General features: G+C 43.1%; 1 protein-coding gene across 4 annotated transcripts; it reads left to right on the forward strand.

Annotated features, from left to right (window-relative positions):
* The first annotated feature begins 7 nt into the window (after positions 1–7).
* LOC138829096 (small ribosomal subunit protein eS4-like) lies at positions 8–3,152 on the forward strand. 4 transcript variants are annotated; one of them, XM_070025143.1, is made up of 3 exons: positions 8–90; positions 1,334–1,438; positions 2,259–3,152. In XM_070025143.1, the coding sequence occupies exon 3, from the start codon at positions 2,266–2,268 to the stop codon at positions 3,055–3,057; it is 792 nt and encodes a 263-aa protein (XP_069881244.1). In that variant the 5' UTR covers positions 8–90; positions 1,334–1,438; positions 2,259–2,265; the 3' UTR covers positions 3,058–3,152. The 4 variants fall into 4 exon arrangements, with proteins under 4 accessions (XP_069881244.1, XP_069881246.1, XP_069881245.1 ...); XM_070025145.1 differs by lacking the exon at positions 8–90 and adding an exon at positions 233–256; XM_070025144.1 differs by lacking the exon at positions 8–90 and adding an exon at positions 443–606.
* The last annotated feature ends 12,442 nt before the right edge of the window (positions 3,153–15,594 follow it).

Raw genomic sequence — 15,594 nt, forward strand, 5'->3', positions numbered from 1 at the left:
GGAGTGAGAAGAGAATCTCGCGATACTAGCGCGCAACGTCTGACGTCATCTCCGGGTTCCGGGCTTCAGTTAATCGGTCTCTGGAGTCCGGTGAGGAGCGCGGCCAGGTTTCTTGGCGACAAGGCGGTGGCGGGAGGCCCGGGTGGGGTGGGGCGGGGCGAGGCGGCGGCCGGGTTCACTCGCGGCGAGCACACCGTTGATTTGTAGGCGGCGGGACGGGAGGCATTTGTTGCATTTGCTACAGAAGTTTTGGCGGGTCGGTGCAGGTCCGGAGTTGGGAGTTAGTGGGCTGTTAGTTGTAGTGGTAGGCCCAGCCGCGCCCAGCCGCGGGTTAACCGCGGTTTCTCTTGAGGTCGCCCCTCCGCCGTTCCCCTTCTCGTTCCTTATGGGGGGCGAGGCGGGTCTCCCTACCCCCGGGGTGTCGGCCCCCAGGGGCGGGTAGATATGGCGGCTGCTCCAGCCCCCGGTGTAAAATGGCTGTTGTGTGTTGTAACTTATGCACGCCCCCCAGGCATACTTTGAAAATCACCGAACCTAATACCGCCTAAAATGCTGTACAGTTGAAGAGTAACAAGGAAAAGTCGACACGTTGGCTACACTGCAAACGTAACTTTTGTTCCCCGAAGGTTCTTGAAAGTCTTGAGTCAGGAGCTGGGAAGTGGAGGAGTCAGAGTCAGATGCTGATTATGGGTGAGAGGGCCTCAGGCAAGACAGGACACTGAATTTGATTCTTATTCTCCCTTCCCCAAAATTGGATGGGAATTCTGAGCTCCAAGCTTTCGCTTTGTCCATGGATGGCGCTTTACTTCTTGAGCCACATCCCCAGCCTAGGTTTTTTGCTACCTCCTTTTCTGTTAGTTTTGTGTGGGGAGTTTTGCAGACTTGTCGGCCCAGGATGGCTTTGAGCTGTCATCCTGTGGATCTCAGCTTCCTGATAGCTAAGATTACGCAAGAGCTTACCTGTGTTTAGCTCCTTTTTTTTTCTTTTTTCTTTCTTTTTTTTTGGCCATCCTGGGGCTTGAACTCAGGGCCTGGGCACTGTCCCTGAGCTTTCTTTTGCTCAAGGCTAGTGCTGTACCACCTGAGCCACAGTGCCACTCGCAGCTTTTTCTGTGTATGTGGTACTGACAAATGGAATCCAGGGCTTCATGCATGCTGAGCAAGCACTCTACCACTAAGTCACATTCTCAGCCTTTTTTTTTTTTTTTAATATTGTATATTGGAGTCAAGTTTAATTTTGAATCTCCCTTACTCAGATCTAAGGGCTCGGGATTACTTAATTAATTTGAAGGGAGAAAGCTCAGACCATATGTGTCATTATGTTTTTGTCCAGCTCTCTTGAGGTGTAGGAGTGTAGCTCTGAGATCTTCTGGTACCTCTGCGTGCCTCAAGTTCGACTTTGACTGTCTTTTGATTCTCACCTGCCTCTTAACTGACGGTAAGAATAAAGAAGAGTACATTCTACTGTTCCAGGGGATGAAAAAAAAAAAAAAGACACCATTTGCACAAGAGGCAGCCTGACAAGGAAGTTTTGTTCTTTTGAGCATGGCCTGGACGCTGTCCCTGAGCTGCTTTTGCTCAAGGCTACCACTTGACCTACGGTTCCACTTCGGACATAGTTTAGTGGAGATAAGAGTCTCACAGTCTTCCCTGTGTGGGCTGGCTTCTAATCAGGGTCCTCAGATAACAAGTCTCCCAAGGAGCTAGAATTATAGGCATGAGCCATCAGCATTCAGTTTAAGGAATCATAATTTTAAGTCAATATTTTCAGTTAAAACTTGATAAATGGTTAATTCCCAGAGGATAAAAAAATGCCTATTTTCAAACAAACTGCAAATGTAAAGGGAGCATTGCTTTTCTTAGATAGTTTTAAAAACATCAAAAAAGGCCGGACACCAGTGGCTCACCCCTGTAATGCTAGCTACTCAGGAGGCTGAGATCTGAGGATCATGGTTCAAAGCTAGCCCGGGCAGGAAAGTCAGTGAAACTCTTACCTCCAATAAATCACCAGAAAACCAGAAGTGGTGCTATGGCTCAAGTGGTAGAGTGCTCGCTTGAGAGAGAGAGCTCAGGGACAGCACCCAGGCCCAGAGTTCAAGCCCCACAACCTACCCCCAAAAAAAATCTAAAAAGAACTACTGGAAAACAATACAGGCTGAACATGACAAAGTAGTTTTAAGTCGGGTTTTCAGACATTATCATTTTAACACAAATGCTTTTTTAAGTTAACAAGTCTGCTCTTTTCTGCTCTTTTCTAGTATAGTCATGGCTCGTGGTCCCAAAAAGCATCTGAAGCGGGTAGCCGCTCCAAAGCATTGGATGCTGGATAAACTGACTGGTGTATTTGCTCCTCGGCCATCCACTGGTCCCCACAAGCTGAGAGAATGTCTGCCTCTCATCATTTTCCTTAGAAACAGACTTAAGTATGCCTTGACAGGAGATGAAGTAAAGAAGCTTTGCATGCAGCGCTTCATTAAGATCGACGGCAAAGCCAGGACTGATATAACTTACCCTGCAGGTTTTATGGATGTCATAAGCATTGACAAGACGGGAGAGAATTTCCGTCTGATCTATGACACCAAGGGTCGCTTTGCTGTCCATCGCATTACATCTGAGGAGGCCAAGTACAAGTTATGCAAAGTGAGAAAGATCTTTGTGGGCACGAAGGGAATCCCTCATCTGGTGACCCACGATGCCCGTACTATTCGATACCCTGACCCTCTCATCAAGGTGAATGACACCATTCAGATCAATCTGGAGACTGGCAAGATAGCTGATTTTATCAAGTTTGACACCGGCAACCTGTGTATGGTGACCGGAGGTGCTAACTTGGGAAGAATTGGTGTGATCACTAATAGAGAGAGGCATCCTGGTTCTTTTGATGTTGTTCATGTGAAAGATACCAATGGCAATAGCTTTGCCACTCGGCTTTCTAATATTTTTGTTATTGGCAAAGGCAATAAGCCTTGGATTTCTCTTCCCCGAGGAAAAGGAATCCGCCTCACCATTGCTGAAGAGAGAGATAAGAGGCTGGCAGCCAAGCAGTGCAGTGGGTAAACAGAGCAGGGGGTGAACTCTGGTTCCAGGTGGTATGTTCTAGAGGATATGTCTTTTTACATAAAGTTAATAAAAGATGGTTAACTTTTAAAAAATTGGTTGCAGAATTTTCATAAAAAGTAATATAACAATTCTGGAAAATGTCTAGAATTCTTTTGAGTCATAGTTAGAATTTTGATATAGCTTGAAATAATGCTTCTTTACAAATCCAAGATACAGACCTCATGAGTTATTTTTTATTTTTATTTTATTTATTTTTTTTGGGTCCGGTCGTGGGGCCTGAACTCTAGGCCTGGGCACTGTCCATCAGCTCTTCAGCTCAAGGCTAGCGCTCTACTACTTGAGCCACAGCACCACTTCCAGCTTTTTTCTTTTTGCTTATGTGGTGCTGAGGAATTGAACCCAGGGCCTCATGCATGCAAGGCAAGCACTCTACCACTGAACCACCTTTTCAGCCCCAGACCTCATGATTTAATAAATCACTAAATTTTTTGATGTTTCATGTTTACTCCAGGAGAATGATTACATCATTCATTTCACTTAGATATGATACTATTGAGACTGTCAGCAGAAAACTGTGCACACACATCTTTAGTCCCAGTTAATTTGGAGGCTGAAGGTGGGAGGGAAGTGTCCATTGAGCCTAAGAGTTAAGCCCAACTATGTAACAAGACACTTATCTCAAAAAGAGATGCCAAAGATTAAAATACTATTTTTATATTGACTTTTGACCCTCTGATAAATACATATAGCCATATGTGCATGTATATTAATTTGGAAGTGAGAAAGTTGGCTCTTGTTTTCTAGTCTTTGTTAAAACAAAAGCATGAATCAACTTTGGACCTGCAAAATTTGGTATGACCATGAATTCTGGAGTCAGCCATCATAGATGTTTTATGATGGCATAAGGGTATATAGTGGTAAGAACTATGGGAGATCAGTGAGTTGGTGGATAATCAGAAAGGTAAGTCCTCCTATCCCCATAGCAACAAGCCAGGTGTGGTTTTGTGCCCACCTATGGTCGTAGCTACTAAAGCCTTAGGAGGATAGTGGTTCTAGCAAAAATCAGAACACTGAAATAAAGGCTTGAAGTAGTGATTCAAGTAGTAAGGTGCCTGCCTAGCACATGTGAGGCACCTGCTTTAATACACCTTCAAACTTCAATAGTACTTCCCCAATTAAGGTTTGTACATTTGGTACATGCTATCTCCCTCTCCCCAAATATTTCTTTTTTTGTTTTGTTTTTTGTTTTTGTTTTGGTCCGGTCGTGGGGCCTGAACTCGGCCTGGACGCTGTCCCTCAGCTCTTCAGCTCAAGGCTAGCGCTCTACCACTTGAGCCACAGCTCCACTTCCGTTTTTGTCTTTTTTGCTTATGTGGTGCTGAGGAATCGAACCCACGGCCTCCTGCATGCAAGGCAAATGCTCTACCACTGAGCCACCTTCCCAGCCCTCCCCAAGTATTTCTAATCTAACATTTAAAGTTGTTTGAGTGCATATGCCTTAAAACTTGGTATTGCATTTCATCTTTTAAAATTTCCAGCCAAGTTTTCAGAACAATGCAAAAATACAGTGTAGTAGGACAGTAGCTGAGTGATGACTGTAGATAATAGGTGAAGGCTTGCCATTCTGAGCCTCAGCGTGTTAGTGCTGGTTCAGGTTTGGTCTTGTTTTATGATTTGAAGAGGGTTTAGCCAACATAGGTGCTCAAGTACATGATGGTGATGTCAACACTCAGGAGGCTGAGGCAGGAAGATCTTCAGTTCAAGGCCAGCTTGGAATACATAGCCAGACCCCGTATAAAGAAATAGGTTCATAGGCAAGTACAGAGATCATTGCCATAGAACAAGTATTGGGCTGGCGTGGGGCAAGTGTTTTCAAGGAAAAGAAAAATGAGCCTGGATGGTAGAGGGATCAGGGTTGACAGATCTCCCAGTCTGATGGATCAGCGCATACAAAGATACAGGCCAGCAGAAAATGTGCACACGGGGTCATCCAACATGGCTGGGTTGGGATGCAGGGGGAAGGCTATATGTGGGTGGAAAAGAGTTGACCTATAGGTGAGGGAATTGGCCCCACCTCTTCTTGGCACATGTTTGGAACGTCTGCATCCCCAAGAAGTTCTTTTGCCAACATGTCTACTTGCCGGTTGTGGTTGAATGACAGTAATGAAATGAGGATGAGGTAGGAGAATCACGGGTTTGAGACCAGCCTGGCTATACTTTGTTCTTGTTTGCACTCAAAAACCAATCCAACATGCTACCCTCTATCCACATACAGTCTCATATAGATTGCAAAGACAGGACTTCTTTGGAGACCATCACCATCACTGCTTCGCTTCCTGAGACCTGCTACCTGGGCTGCTAGCCCAGGTACAGAATCCTAGTAGCAACAGCTGCTGCCCAGCTCAGAACAGCCATATTGGCCTTGCCAAGCATGTGCCACCTCCCCTCCCCCCGCACCTCCTAGGAGCCCTCTCCCTTCCATTCCCACCCACCCCCATCCCCACATCTTTTTGTTAAGAGGCCACTTAGGAAGATATTTATGCATTTAATACTTTCCATCTTCAGTTTGCTACCTCCCTCCAAATAACTACTTTTGTTTAATTTTGTGGGTTGTGGGGCTAGGCAGTGTCCCTGAGCTTTATTAGAAAGCTCAAGGCTAGCCCTCTACCACTTTGAGCTAGAGCACCACTTCTGGCTTTTTGTTTATTTATTGAAGAGTCTCATGGACTTTGCTGCCCACGCCTGGCTTTGAACCACGATCCTCAGATCTCAGCCTCCTGAGTAGCTAGCATTACAGGTATGAGCCACCGGTGCCTGGCCATTTGCTTTGTTTTATGTTATTCATTTCTTTCAGTCTAGGGATGTGGCTCAAATGGTAGAGTGCCTGCCTGACAAGCACAAGCCCTGAGGTCAAATCCCAGTATCACTACAAAACAAAACAAAAAAACCCTCCACTTCCTATTTACTGTTCCAGTTTATACAGTTATACACTGAGTTTTAAATTTAACTTTTTGATAATTCAAATTGTTTCCTTAAAACAACCTTAAAGGGCTGGGAAGGTGGTTCAGTGGTAGAGTGCTTGCCTAGCATGCATGAGGCCCTGGGCTCCATTCCTCAATACCACATACACAGAAAAAGCTGGAAGTGGCGCTGTGGCTTAAGAGGTAGAGAGTTAGCCTTGAGCAAAAGAATCTTAGGGACAGCACCCAGGCCCTGATTTCAAGCCCCAGGACTAACCAAACTTAGAAATAAATTTCAATTACACATTTTATTGTTTTGGTTGGACATGGGGTTTGAAGACAGAGCCTGGGCACTGTCTCTGAGTTCTTTTTGTTCAAGGCTAGTGCTCTACCACTTTGAGCCACAGCCCCACTTCCAGTTTTCTGGTGGTTAATTGGAGTAAGAGTCTCACAGACTTTCCTGCTTAGTGGCTTTGAACTGTGATCCTCAGATCTCAGCCTCCTGAGGATTACAGGCTTGAGCCAGCAGTACCTGGCTAATACATTTTATTTTATTTAAGAGAACAAGGTCTCATTATGTAGCCCTTGCTGACTAGGAAATCACCATCCAGCCTCAGCCTCCTCTATGAGGCTTGGCTTGACAGGCATACCTTAATGATTTCACATCAATGAACTGTGTTCCAAAGTGTGCGATCTATGACAGACAAAGGAACTCAGTTTGTTTCTGGTCTGCAGGATTGTTGTCCTGTGTGTATTTTGTCCTGTCGTTTCTTGATCAGTTTTATTATTTATTTGCCTGTCCTGGGTCTTGAACTCAGGCCCTGGGTGTTGTCTTTGAGCTTCTTTGTGTTCCAGGCTAGCACTCTACCATGAGCCTCAGCACACTTCCAACTGTTTCTGAGTAGTTTACTGGAGATAAAGAGTCAAAGACTTTCCTGCCCGGGCTGACTTTAAACCACAGTTCTCAGATCTCAGCCTCCTGAGTAGCTAGGATTACAGGCATGAGCCACCAGCACCCAGCTAATCACTTTTATTTTTTAGAGCAGCATTAGATACAAGAGAAAATTAAATATTATATACATTTCCAAATTCATCTATTGTTACTATCATGTCCCATTTATGTGCATTATTTTATGTGCACCTCTATTTACATGTACATATATGCACCCTTTTTTTAATCATTTGAAATTAACCTGCACACACATTTTTTTAAGGTGGCAAAGCAAGGAGAGAGTTCACCTTTATGGAAAAATGACAGGCTCCAGCTGGATGGCTCAAGAGCAATTTAGGAAAAAACATTGCTTTCTATCCATCTAGAAAACGTGAGTTAAAGACTGACCACATGGGGCTGGGAAGGTGGCTCAGTGGTAGAGTGCTTGCCTTGCATGCATGAGGCCCTGGGTTTGATTCCTCTGCACCACATAAGCAAAAAAAGCCGGAAGTGGCGCTGTGGCTTAAGTGGTAGAGCACTTGCCTTGAGCTGAAGAGCTGAGGGACAGCGCCCGCCCAGAGTTCAGGACTCACAACTGACCAAAAAAAAAAGACACATTTATTTATTGATAAGTATTTTAATGTGCATTTCCTAAAAATGAGGACTTTCTCCCACAAAACAACAATGTATTTATCTACAACATTTAAACATCTCCCTTATACAATCCTGAAACTACATAAAGATATGTTATAGCCCCACATGAATGCACAGTGGGCTCCAAACTTTCAAGGCAAAGATAGACTGCAAAACTGCTAGCTTGAAGTCCTTTACCATTCCAACAATAGATGGCACCATAGTCCTTGCATATGTCATATCTTGGGGAAACTGGGTCTTCCTAGGCACCATACAAAAATCAGTATGGGATAGGATGGTCTTGTCCACAGTGCCCAGTGGATACGTGCCTTTCATTTGTAATCAGGAATTTAAAATGAAAAATATTCTTTGGCTTTCAGTTGATATGTATTGGCTTTTTTAATTGCTACTAAGTTGTTAGGACAATAAGTAATACAGTTTCTGAATCTAGATAGTTCTTTTGTAAAAGGGGCAATATGAAAAAAAAAATCTATTGGGCTAGGTGCCAGCAGCTCACACTTGTAATCTTAGCTACTCAGTAGGCTGAGATCTGAGGATCACAGTTTGAAGCTAGCCCCAGCAGGAAAGTCCATGAGATTCTTATCTCCAATTAACCACCAAAAATAAATAAATAAATAAATCTGGAAGTGGTAGAGCACCCAGTCTTGAGCAAAAAACAAAAAAATTGGGGGTGAGTGGGGGGACATTACAGTCATGACCAAAACAAAAAGTAGGAAACTTTGAACTAGTCTATAATTCACATATTTTACCCTTAGTCTCAATAATATTCTTTATAGCTATATTCATTCAATCAGCTGCTCTGTGGTTTAATCTAGAACCATTTAATTGTCATATGTTTAATCCTCTTTAATCTGAAATTATTCCTGTTGTTTTAGGTTTTCTTTGTCTTTCAAAATGACAGTTACTTTTAGAACCACCTCAATTTGTGTTTGTCCGGCATGTTCTTGTAATTAGTTTTCGTTTATGTTTAGGTGGAAAGCCACAGAGATGTCCTTTTTAGAACATCTTATCAGAAAAATTTAGTGTTACTTTGTTCCATTAATTAACAAGGTTATCTTAGTTATTTTTCTTCCCCCATACTATTTTTATCTTATTTTTTATTTAATTTTTATTTTTTTATCATAAAGATGATGTATAGAGGAGTTCCAGTTACACAAGTCAGGTAATGAGTACATTTCTTTTTGAATAGTGTCACTTCTTCCCTCATTTTCTCCTAGTTTTTCTCCCTCCCCCACCCTCTCCCCCAGAAGTTATATGGTTCACTTTCAACATAGTGTCTGGTGAGAATCACCACTGCATTAGTTCACCCTTTGTCTCACCATTTCTGTGTTCCCCCTTACCCTCCCAAATCACATGCACTTCCAAATAAGACAAAAGGTACAGAAATCACAAACATTGACAAAGGATGAAAAAAAAACAATTTTTTTTCTCCCTATATTGGAGATTGAACCCAGGCTCTCACAAGTGCTAAGGAGGGCTTTACCAAGTAAGCCATATCCAAAGCAACTTCAGTTAGATGGTAAAGAGGTATTTTATTCACAGAAAGGTGACTTTCCCCTTTTAAAACAACAATTTGTAATGAAATGCTTAGACATTTTATACAATTCCTTTCTTTCTTGAACTTCCACCAACAAATGTTTAGAATTCAATTCACAGTTGAGGAGATTATCACTGTGACAGGTGAAAATGCTGATTTTTCTAGCTCCATTACTTTTCTAACATAAAGGACAGATTTTCTTTCTTATTCATTTATTAACATATCAATATAGCTTTTATGTGTTTATTTTACTCCTTGAATATTCTGTGATTACTATTATTTATTTTGATGTCTATCTCTTAAGTGCCTTAAGATTCTGGTGATCAAATCCAGGGCCTGGAGCATGGTAGGCAAGCATCCTACCACTAAGCACCCAGCTCTTTTATCTTCTTTTTTCCCCCTGGTCCTGGGGCTAGAATGCTGGGCCTGGACACTGACCTCGAGATTTTATACTTAAAGCTAGTGCTCTACCACTTGAGCTGCAGCTCTACTTCTGGCTTTTTTGGGGAGTTTAGTGGAACTAGATTCTCACAGCCTTTTCTTCTGCCCAGGGTTCAATCCACGATCCTCAGATCTCAGCCTTCTAAGTATCTAGGATTACAGGTGTGAGCCGCCAGGTGTCTGGCTTCTTGTGTCCTTTTGATATGTCTCTACCACTTTTTGAGTACTTTCTTTCTTTCTGGAACACCAAGAAGCTCTGTTTCCCTAGGTCCTTTTCATGGTGAATGGCATTTAGAGTTGGTTGCTAGATTTGCTCATTGGTACTAATGTGTACTTGTTCTTGGCTCTTTAAGTTGGCTGAAAAAAATACAAATACAAACATGTGTGCATCTAAATCCATATATTAGAACATATTTGGCCAAGCATGATGACGTGTAATCTCAGTACTCGGAAGGATGAAGTAGGAAGATCAAAAGTTTGAAGCTAGCCAGGTACTGGTGGCTCATGCCTGTGATCCTAGCTACTCATGAGGCTGTGATCAGAGGATTGAGGTTCAAAGCCAGCCTGTGTAGAAAAGTTCAACTAACTACCAAAAAGCCAGAAGTGGTACTGTGGCTCAAGTGTTAAGAGCATCAGCCTTGAGTGAAAAAGCTAAGAGATAGCATCCAGGTCCTGAATGCAAGCCCTAGTATTGGCATCAGTGTGTGAGGACACATGCCCATGCATGCATGTGCATATACACACTCACAAAGAGATAGTTCTAGCCAACAGCTAGTAAGAAAATAAGTACGTAGGTCTTCACATGACTTAATCCTGCCAAGAACCTGAGTGAATTTTGGTGTTCTACATAAGAATATGGCTAGCTGCCTGATGGCTCAATTTCTGATGAAGTGTCAGTGCCTGGAAATCTCTGTGGCTTTAAATGTCATGTCCGAAGCAGTTAACTTTTGGTGATTTGTTATACAGCAATGAAAAACTAATCTACACATGAAAAAGTTACCCAAAATTTGTCAGTGATCAATTTTTTTCCCCCAATACTGGGTAGTAAGAGTTTTACTCATGGTTTTATACCTGGTAGGCAAGAACTCTACTGCTTAAGCCATTTTTTCCTCAGGTGACTTATTTTATTTTATTTTTTACAATAGTAAAGGATTGAACTCTAAGAACTTTATCACTTGAACTTTTTTTTAAATGGTCACGGGGCTTAATCAGGGCCTAGGCACTGTTCCTGAGCTCTTTTTGCTCAAGGCTAGTGCGCTACTACTTTGAGCCACAGTACCACTTGCCGTTTTCTTGTGGCTCATTGGAGACAGGAGTCTCACAGACTTTCCCACCTGGGCTGGCTCCAAACCAGAGTCCTCAGATATCAGCCTCCTGAGCATCTAGGATTACAGGCATGAGCCACCAGCACCTGGTTGTCTTGGTTATTTTTGAGGCTAGGTTTTACATTATGCCCTGGACTGTGATCTTCCTATTTGTGCTTCTGTATGCCACTGCCTCCTGACCATTGTTTGTTGTTTAAGCTATTTTTTTTTTTTTTTTGCTGGTCATGGGGCCTGAACTCTGGGTCTGGGCACTGTCCCTCAGCTCTTCAGCTCAAGGCTAGTGCTCTACCACTAGAGCCACAGCGCCACTTCGGCTTTTTCTGTTTATGTGGTGCTGAGGAATCGAACCCAGGGCCTCATGCTTGCAAGGCATGCACTCTGCTGCTGAGCTACCTTCCCAGCCTGTTTAAGCTGTGATTTGCCTATTTATGCTGGGATGAGAGGCACATGCTACTATAGCCAGCTATTGGATGAGATGGAAAGGGCTCAAGAACTTTTTTCCCAGGGTACCCTTGAAACATGATTTTCCCAATCTCTGGCCTTCAAGTAGCTAGAATTACAGATGTGCACCACAGGTTCCTGGCTGTGACCAGTTTTCTGTGGGAAAGTTTTAATCTACAAATTCAATGTTCCTGAGATTATCTGCTTCTTTAGGATAGTGCCAACTCCACTAGACCAACTTTCCTACTGATGACAGCTATAAACTCTGGAAAGAATACAAAAAAGGACCCAGGGATTCTGAAGGGTAATATATACCAGCAGATGGGCTGGGGACATAGCTCAGTGATGGAGCAATTGCCCAGAAATCTAGCAGATGGTGGAAGGGAGTTAAAGTCTTGGAGAAATGACTGGCAGGGGGATGGGTTTCTCCTGAGCAATACATGCTAACGCACATAGGCTCTGAGTAGTACTTTCTGTTTTATTAGTGTACAGGCTTTGCTTTCTGAGTGTGTACTACATTGTGTCAAAGGCTAAGTACCTATCCTCCTTTGTTTTTGTTGTTGTTCCAGTATTGGAGCTTGAACTCAGAGCCTGGGTTCTGATCCTTAGCTTTTTCACTCAAGGCTATCACTCTACAACTTGAGTTACAGCTCTACTTCTGGCTTTTTGGTGGTTAATCAGACATAAGAGATTCATGTACTTTCCTGCCTAGGCTAACTTTTAGCCTCTATCTTCAGATCTCAGCTTCCTGAGTAGCTAGAATTATAGGCATGAGCCACTGATGCCTAGCTTCATCCCACTCTTAATGAGCTCAAAGACCATGTCATAGTTTGTATTCTCCAAAAATGGCTATAGCTGTATCTCTCATTACATGTAACTTTCTGTGTGTGCACGCATGTGCACCAATCCTATGGTTGGAATTTCAGGCCTTGGGTTCACGCTTGGCTTTGTCACTCATGACTCATACTCTACCACTTGAGCTTGCTTCCAGTACAGATTTTTTTTTTTTTTTTTTGCTTGTTAATTGGAGATGAAGTCACAGGGATTTTTCTGCCTGAGCAGGCTTTGAGCTGCAATCCTCTGGATCTCAGCTTTCTGTGTAATGAGGACTACAGGAGTAATCTACCAGTACCTGGCCCATTTGAACCATATTTAATTGTACATTTTGGTGGCATTACATAATTCATCTACAGAACTTCACCATTCTGAAAAATCTGTACCCATTAAACACAATCTTCCTATCTCCCCTCCTTCCTACCCCTGGTAAGACTCATTCCACTTGGGTAGAATACACAAATTTGGCCTTTTGTTTATTTTACTTAGCATAATCTCTCTAAGGTTTTCCTATGATGTTTTTGTAAGAGGGCAAACAGTCCTAGGGAAGTGAAGAGTCCATGCTCCCTCTCCTATGAATCTGGGTGGCCTTGTGTCTATAGTGTCAGCCATGTAGCCCACCTCCTGAACTGGGTCAGAAAAGGCAATACAGATTCCCTTCTGGCTCTCTTGGAACCCGGCCAGCAAGATGAAAAAGTCTCCATAATTCACAGGACTACTTAGACAGAAGCTGGACCTCACCACCCACACCCACACCCACAGCTGAGCTCCCATATGACAAGCAGCACCAACTTGCCAGTCGTGGGACTGAGCCATCTTGAAAGTGCCAAGACAAAGAAGCAAAGATGCCAACGGGAAGTAGAAGGAGCAATAAGGATGTATGACAAGTGAGAGTAATAAAGACAGACAGAAATGTCGTTAACTCTAGCAAGGAATGTGAGCCCAGAATAAGGCACGGATTCCTTGGGAAACATTCTGGGGTGCGTGCTGTATTGCTACAAGAGCTCAGATCCCGCTTTCCTTCTTTTCTTTGAATGTCAAGTGTACTTGTACCTAATGGCCTTTGCATGTGGCTTTCCTCTTCTTCACATGCTGTTCCCCAGCTCTCTGGCCACACTGGTCTGGTTCCCTGTGGAGGAGATATTTGGGCACAAACCAGTGATCCAACCTGCATATCTATTTGCAGTTAACGGCACCTACTTGCCTAATGAAAAATTTTAAGAAAAAGAGGATTAGAGAAGGGAATGATTAGAAACATAAGTAAAAAGCAGAAAATCTTTAGCACTGTGGTACATAGGGTTGTGTGTGTGTGTGTGTGCGTGCGTGTGTGTGTGTGTGTGTGTGTGTGTGTGTGTGTGTGTGTGTGTGTGTGTGTGTGTGTGTGTGTGTGTGTGTGTGTGTGTGTGTGTGTGTGTGTGTGTGTGTGTCCTGGGGCGGGAACCCAGGGCCTGAGTACTATCCCTGACCTTTTATGAACAAGATGAGTGCTCTAGTAATTGAGGCACAGCTCCACTTCCAGTTTTTTGGTGGTTAATTGAAGATAAATAACTCAGACTTTCCTGCCTTCACTGTCTTGGAATTGTAATCCTCAGATCTCAGCCTCCTGAGTTGCTAAGATGACAAGTATAAGCCATCAGCACCTTGCTGGGTTCTTTTGTTTGTTTGTTTGCAGGTTACCAGAGTTTGAACTCATACCTGGAATTTGCTCTGCTGGTACTCTACCACTTGTGCTATGCCTTTAGCCTGTCTCCTTGCTGATTATTTTGGTGACAAAGTCTTGTGGACTTTTTTGCCTATGTTGGCTTTGAATAGCAGATCTTTGAGTAGCTAGGGTTAAAAGTGTGGGCTACAGTATAATTATTATCAACTCTTTGACAATTTAGGTAAGGATTGAGCAAAGACCCAAAAGTGGTAGAAAACCATGCAAAACTGAGAAATATGTTGTTAATAATGAACAATTAACAGAGCTTACATGAATGATCGTTGCAAATTAGCCATGTATATTAGCAGTTTGGTGCAATTTTAATGTTTTGAAGTCAACGCCCATCAAAATCACTTATCTTTGGAAAAAAGAAATGAAAAATTACTCCTGTTAACCTGTTTACATTTAGGAGTGGACTAGTTTTGTTACAGAATATGTATATATTCAGCTTTTTGAAGTCCTACCAGATCATTTTTTTGGGGGGGGGGTCCAGTCGTCTGGGCCTGGCCACTGTCCCTCAGCTCTTCAGCTCAAGGCTAGCGCTCTACCACTTGAGCCACAGCACCACTTCCAGCTTTTTTCTTTTTGCTTATGTGGTGCTGAGGAATCAAACCCAGGGCCTCTGGCATATAAGGCAAGCGCTCTACCACTGAGCCACCTTCCCAGCCCAGATCGTTTATATTTTATTTATTTAATTAATTAATTTATTTTTATCGGTCATGGGGCTTGAACTCTGGGCCTGAGCGCTGTCCCTGAGCTCTTCACCTCAAGGCTAGCACTCTACCACTTGAGCTACAGTGCCACTTCTGTTTTTCTGGTGGTTTATTGGAGATAAGAGTTTCACAGGCTTTCCTGCCCAGGCTGGCTTTGAACCTCAATCCTCAGATCTCAGCTTTCTGAATAACTAGGATTCCAGGTGAGCCACCAGCGCCCGGCTTCTACCAGATCGTTTTTAAAGGGGTTTTACCAGTTTATCCCCTCACCAACAGTGACATGAGAATTCTAGCTGCTCCAAATTCTCAGTGTCCCTTACTAGACAGTCAAGCTTTGCTTTGCTGTGATGAAATGATCTGAAATAAACAATGTAAGGGAGGAATTATTTATTTTGCTCATAGTTTTAGAGGATTTAGTTCATGGTGGCTTGTCCCATGTACTTGGGTAGAATATCATCGGGGTGGGAGCTTGGCTGAGAACCTTCTTCACTTCATAGAGAACATGAAGTTCAGGGTTTGAAGCCAGACCAGGCAGAAAAATTCATGAGAATCCAGTTAAACACCAAAAAGCTGGAAGTGGAGCTGTGGCTCAGGTGGTAGAGTACCAGCTTTGAGTTCAAGCTCCAGTACTAGCACAAAAACAAACAACAACAACAACAACAAAAAACACAAAAAAACCTCATGGATTCAAATGATCTTCTTATCTCAGCCCCCTGAGTTCCTGGTAATACCAGGTTCACCAGGGTCTTCAAATTTCAGCCTCCTGAGCTACTTAGATTACAGGGCATCTGTGCTGTTTCCACCACGTGATTATTGTGAATAGTGCAGCAATGACCATGAATGTGCAAGTGTCTTTGTGGTACCCTGGCTTGTGATGTTCTGGGTAGATGATCAGGAGTGGAATGGCTTGGTCATAGGAAGATCTATGTTGAATTTTTTGAGGAACCTCCAGACTGCTGTCCAGAATGGTACTTTTTTTGGAAATTGGGTCTCATT

The sequence above is a fragment of the Dipodomys merriami genome, unplaced genomic scaffold (genome assembly GCF_024711535.1).
Source record: "Dipodomys merriami isolate MVZ:Mamm:240054 unplaced genomic scaffold, mDipMer1.0.p SCAF_17, whole genome shotgun sequence".
Classification (NCBI taxonomy): Eukaryota; Metazoa; Chordata; class Mammalia; order Rodentia; family Heteromyidae; genus Dipodomys; species Dipodomys merriami.